Here is a 6,000-nt window from a genome sequence, read left to right as displayed (position 1 = left end):
TTCCCTCTTGTGACTGGCCGCTCCTTTCGGTCACGTGATGGCGTCGGTCCAATGGGAGCGGAGTGCAAGCAGGCTGCTACGTCTCCATGGCGACCGAGATAACTTTGTGTTGTTTTTCAGCAAACTTGCGCGCGCTTTCTACGCACATGACCATCATCATCGTCATGATGAAGATGAGGATGAGTCTCCCTCTTCCTCCTCCTCTCTCTTCATCCCCTGGCCTGCTCCTCCTCTTCCTCCTCCTCCTCCTCCTCCTCCTCCTCCTCCTCTTTTCCCTCCACAGTATCGCCAGAGTCCAGTGGAGTGTTTCCTTTCCCATTCCCTCGTCCTGCTTTTCCACCTTCTTGCTTCTTGCTTCTTCTTCTTCTTCTTCTTCTTTGGCTTTTTTGGAACTTCTGACGTCCGAACCGCTCCTCCTCGGTGGCCGTCACCTTTCCGGGACCGGATCGTTTTGCTCTTTTGCCGCTATGAGTGTGCCGCCGCACATTCGCACTCCCAGCCCGCTCGCCTTGCCTGGGGGGCAACCAGGAGGAGGAGGAGGAGGAGGAGGAGGAGGAGGAGGAGGAGGAGCGCTGTCCTTCCACATCCAGATCGGTCTGAGCCGAGAGCCGATCCTGCTGGACTCGGCGGACGTGAGTCTGGCTCAGGTGCGCGAGGTGGCCTGCTCCATCGTTGACCAGAAGGTAAGACAGGATGGAAGTCAGGAAAATAATCATCTCAATAATCAGCAAACATGCTAATAAGAGTTTAGCATACGGGCTCAGAAACATTTCAACCAGTGATAGGTCAGAGGCTCTAAACATTTAAAGTGAGGTAGCGTACATGCTAATAAGTGTTTAGGTGACTGACAGCATACATGCTAATAAAGATGAAAGGGACACAAGTCAAATGAACACTTGACGGGTAGCTGTCAAAAGTGCTTAAAAGCTGAAAAATACACTTCTGAAAGGTGTCCCGCAGGGTTCTATACTTGGTCCATCACTTTTCAATATTGACATCAACACATCAATAATATTACCCTTGCTATCGGTAGCACTCTTGGCCGTTTGCACGCCAACGACACAATTATTTCTACTTCGAGCTCCCTGCTCTGTCAACGCTTCAGAAGAGTTTCCCCAACATTGAAAACGCTCTTTCCAGTCCACAGTTGTCACTGAACATAAGCAAAAGTCAATGTATGTGTTTCAACAGAAACCTCCCACAGTTCGGGCAATATTTTCTCCCGTAATTGCTCTGCCGTCCTCTGAATCTGGCTGGACACTTCAGTTCCATTGGCAGATCTTTTCCCTTATTTTAGGGACAAAATCACTTGCTATAAGTGAACAAATCAAGTCTTTTTGTCATCATATGCTATGCTGTAATGTCCTATGTTACGTAAATATGTAACTCTCTCACACTGTACAGTTTGTTATATATGTATTTGCTTTTATTTAGCTGTTTTAGTCTCGTCTGCTGCCGTGTCGGCCTTGCAAATAAGAATGTCTTCTCAATTGCCTTACCTGGAGAAATCATGTTTAAAACAAACAAACAAATACATAAATAACGGCATGACAATAATTAAAATATTCAAAATAATCATCATAATTCTGTCTGTCATCATGGTAACGCCTGTAAGCAAACTGCTTCTTTCACCTTTCAAATGTCAGCAAAGTGCTACGCTAACAGGCTAACAGGTTTTACACCCATTTTCCTGTGTGTGTGTGTGTGGTGGGGGGGAGGGGTAAATTCAATACGGGGTCATGCAGCGATCATGTGTAGGGCTGCAGGCTAACCATGCTAACCGTCAATAACGCTTGAACCCCGCCGCTGCCAGGTCATGTGATATCACTGGGGTCATGTGGCCTGTTTGGCTCCTCCCACACAGGAAGTCTCACGTGGTCACATGGACTTTTGTGGGCACTGGCAGAAGACAGAAGAATCCCGACTCTGTTCGCTTTGCGAGCTCTAGTGAAGCTGCTGGCGCGTGCGCACACACGCACGCACACACATTCTGACAATCACACACTCATACTGACAAGCAAACACACAAACACACGTATTCACACACACACACACATATATATATATATATATATATACACGTGTGCACAAAAACACAAACACACATACACACAGACACATGCAGGTACAAGCACATGTGCACACACATTCAAAGACACACACACACACACACGTGTGCGATGTTTCTAGAAAGAGCAACAGGTGACCTCAACACCGGCACGACAGCATGCGACACTTAACACATTCGCACAAATGAATTCAAGTGCGCATGTGTTTACGTGTGCGTGCGTGTGCATGCGTGTGTGTTTGCGAGACTGCTACTAACTGAAGTTTCCGAAAAATGAAAAATGCCGGCGAGTGGCTGAGAAATTGCTAGTGAAGACATATCGGAACAATAGAGTCAATCCCCGAACAACGGTCCACTAGCGTCATGCTAATAGAAATCCAAACTAATAGTTCAAATAATATAAATGCAATTAATCCCTTCCAGAAACCCCCCAAAAATGAACCAACATTACATTTGATAGAGAGTAGTTAGAGCTTTACATACAAAACATTGAAATAAATATGACTAATGAAGTGGATAAAATTATAAGCATTCAACATGACTTTTGAACCTCCTTTAAGACTCTTGGTGGCATATACCGAGAGGAGATTTTCTCGAATTGTAACATCGTTCTCACCTTCCTTCTCAATAGCGGCCACTCGGAACTTTCTGTCGTATTGTACGAAAAGATGGCAAAGTGTACTCCAATATGCAAACCTTCTCGTGACGATTCAAGGCATTAACAAGCCTCCCGTTTTGCTCAGCAACAATGCCGTCACATCCTGACAAAAATCCGGCCTTCAAAATAAAAGCACACCAGTATAATAAACAGTTTCAGCACAAATCGCAGACAAATATGTTGTGATGGTTGATTGATTGCGACTGTAAAATAAGCCGCCGCGTGGCCCAAGGAAGTGAGGTGAAACTTATTTTACACTGGGCTTTTATTCTGAAGGGCTGACTTTTGACAGGATGTGTCACGCAGAACTCGCATTGGGTGAATGCGCGTCGATTCCGGGAAATGAAAGGCCGAGTGTCGTGTTCTTTTTGGTCCAAAAACTGAGTGGACGTGCAAAAACCGGGCCAAAATTTACACGGCAAAATTGTCGAAAACCAAATCATACGAAACTTGGGCACATGAAAACCGAGGTTCCACTTTGCTAGCGTATGTAAACGCGGATACTGATCTGCAGATGTCCCCAAAACAGGATGAATACACACACGCACGCACGCACGCACACACACACACACACACACACACACACACACACACAGTAGTTGAGTCGTAATAGTCGTTTGTCACTTGAGGTTTTTTTCCTCCTGTTGCCCGGCAACTGATGATGATGACGATGATGATGAGTGCGCCTGTGAAGTGTCGTCCTGCCAGTATGGCTTTTACACACGCGTGCACACACACACACACACACGCAGTGCAGTGTATGTGTGTGTGTGTGTGTGCGTGTGTCTCATCCACACTTGATGTCGAGGCGACAACTTTTAGTGCTGTTACCCATCATACCTTTCAGTGTGTGTGTGTGTGCGCGTGTGTGTGCACATGTGTATGTGATCCACAGTTTATGTCGGAGCGGAAACTTTTCGTGTTGTTTCAGAGCGACGTGTGTGTCTGTTGCTGTGTTTGCACATTTGTGCGTACGTGTGTGTGTGTGTGTGTGTTTGTGCGCATGCTGTATAAGAGGGCCGAAGGGGAAGCGGCCTTGAGCGGCGGCTGCTGCCATGCCAACTGACTGCCGTCGCCATGGCGACGAGCTTCACAAGAATGACGAGAGGAGATAAAGGAAGTGAAGAGGTGAAGGTCTGCGGAGGGACAAATGCTCCTCATCTTCCTCCTCCTGGTTTGTTCATTGGTTTGTTTGGTGGCAATAAAGTTGATGACATCATCACACAGCGACGCTGGTGTGTTCGCCCCTCGTGTTGGACTCGATTCTTTTCTTGGGGTTGTCTGCTTTTGCAATGAAATTCCATCAAAGACCTCTTGGAAAGTTCTTTTCAATGAAAGTGTGTTTTTTCCAAATTAGGATCGGGTTAGCGGGGTCCTTGTGACAATACGGCACAAGGAGCAGCAGAGTTCTGGAGACGCTGCAGTTTGCGCAGTGACCTGTGGGGGAGAGAGTTGGAATAATCCAATTGCACTCGCGTCGTCGATGCGGGCCTGCCGACAACGCCGATGTGCGGTTGCTCACCAAATACGCAAACGAGCAAGAAAATGACACGGCCACAAGCGGTTACGGGAACTGGTCTGATCTTTACAGAACACAGAGACGTTTTTCATACGTGTTCAGTCTCAAAACTATTTGAGGACTCCCACTCCGATAGTGCAGGTGACCTTGACTCTCTGCTGCGGGTTCACCTTAGTTCATGCTAGAGTAGGCCCTAGGCGACTGCCTGGGTGCTAGCCCTATTGCGGCGTGTCTGGCGAGTAGCTAGCACGCTTCGTTGTTAGCCGCCGCTAAAATAAGCTAACGCCTTCTTTCCCGTCCGTCCGCCTTCAGATTCCCGAGTGCGGCTTTTACGGCATGTACGACAAGATCCTGCTCTTCCGTCACGACTCGGCGTCGGACAACGTTCTGCAGCTGCTGAGCTCGGCCTCGCAGATCCAAGACGGGGACCTGGTGGAGGCCGTCCTCTCGGGTAGGCTAACTTCAAGCGCACAGTTCTTTTAAGGCACTGACAGGAAGTCGGTAACTTCCTATAGATGCCACAAGGTGGCGGCAAAGCAATATTTTATATTAGGCGTGGCTTGACCTGAGCACAAAAGTAGTGAATAGTTTTTCACTGAATAACAGGGAATACAATTAAGGCTAGAGCTACCGGATATTTTCGATCTTACCATCAATTATCCAAGTCATTGCATAAAAAAAAAAAAAAAAAAAAAAAAAAATTCATTTTTAAGCAACAATACCAATACAAAATAAGCATGTGAGGCGCATGTATTAATTTGTCCACTTGGGGTCGCCATCCTCACACTCGACACTGTAGTGTCTGTGACTTTGAGTGTGTTTGGCTTTAAAAGGCCTGGTGAGTGACGTGCGAGTCAACGTCGAGGAGATTTGGGGACTTTCTTGTCATTGAATTATATTATTAACTTATTCACTACAAGTCACTTGATGCGTCATATATGCCCGGGGCTCAGGTGCTAGCACGCGGCTACGCTAACAGCCTGACAACTTGCTGCTTCTGATGGGGAGGAATACATTTGCAGCGCATCCCACACCGCTAACTTGGTTAGCATGAGCGGCTAACAGGAAGTTTTCCCAAAACAAAGCTTCTCGTCACTTCCTCGGTCGGTTGAGAACTGCCAGCACACTCGCTTAATTCGTGCCACATTCGTTTTGGGTCAATGTCAGAGCGCTTCAAAGGCTGCGACAACAAACACACACGCGCACTCTCACGTGGGCACACAATGACAGCATGCGTGTGTGTGTGTGTGTCAATGTGTACATGTTTATTTGTATATGTGTGTGTGTGTGTGTGAGTACACGTATATGGATACATGTGAGTGTGTACACGTGCGTACAGGTGTGTGCACGTACGTGTGTGTCCGTGCGTAGCTGTATGCTGCATGCGCGTGCGAGAGTGTGTTTATGTGTGTGTTTTTGAGACCATATCGAAGGAAAATAGTTAGTAGTGGTTAGACGCTGTCCATTTGAGTCAGCTTGTTTTGTCAAAAATGGATAGCTGTAAAGCTGTGGTGCAGAATGTAGCGGTCAGCCCCGAAGGTAGCTGCGTGCAGATTCCTCTCAGCTTTCAACAGCGTGCCATTGTGGTGGGAGACGTGCTGAGCGTGTCGCGTGTGCCCAGCTTCGGCCACGGCGGAGGACTTCCGGATCCGTCCGCATTGCCTGTTCGTGCACTCGTACCGGGCGCCCGCCTTCTGCGACCACTGCGGCGAGATGCTGTGGGGGCTGGTGCGCCAGGGCCTCAAGTGCGAAGGT

The 6,000-nt window shown here is 47.7% G+C and overlaps 1 protein-coding gene across 6 annotated transcripts in view; it reads left to right on the top strand.

Annotated features, from left to right (window-relative positions):
• Positions 1 to 218: 218 nt before the first annotated feature.
• prkd1 (protein kinase D1) overlaps positions 219 to 6,000 on the top strand; it is a 30,552-nt gene continuing 24,770 nt past the window's right edge. For 3 of the 6 annotated variants that reach the window (XM_061777104.1, XM_061777103.1, XM_061777101.1), the window contains exons 1-3: positions 549 to 683; positions 4,558 to 4,696; positions 5,867 to 5,998. In XM_061777104.1, coding sequence (XP_061633088.1) covers positions 4,582 to 4,696; positions 5,867 to 5,998 — 247 coding nt within the window. In that variant the 5' untranslated portion in view covers positions 549 to 683; positions 4,558 to 4,581. Of the gene's footprint in view, positions 684 to 4,557; positions 4,697 to 5,866; positions 5,999 to 6,000 lie in introns of all 6 variants that reach the window. The other 3 variants (XM_061777106.1, XM_061777105.1, XM_061777107.1) reach the window with 2 other exon arrangements.

Source organism: Phyllopteryx taeniolatus, chromosome 6 (assembly GCF_024500385.1).
Source record: "Phyllopteryx taeniolatus isolate TA_2022b chromosome 6, UOR_Ptae_1.2, whole genome shotgun sequence".
In the NCBI taxonomy this organism is placed as follows: domain Eukaryota; kingdom Metazoa; phylum Chordata; class Actinopteri; order Syngnathiformes; family Syngnathidae; genus Phyllopteryx; species Phyllopteryx taeniolatus.
This window is presented reverse-complemented; position numbering and strand designations above follow the sequence as displayed.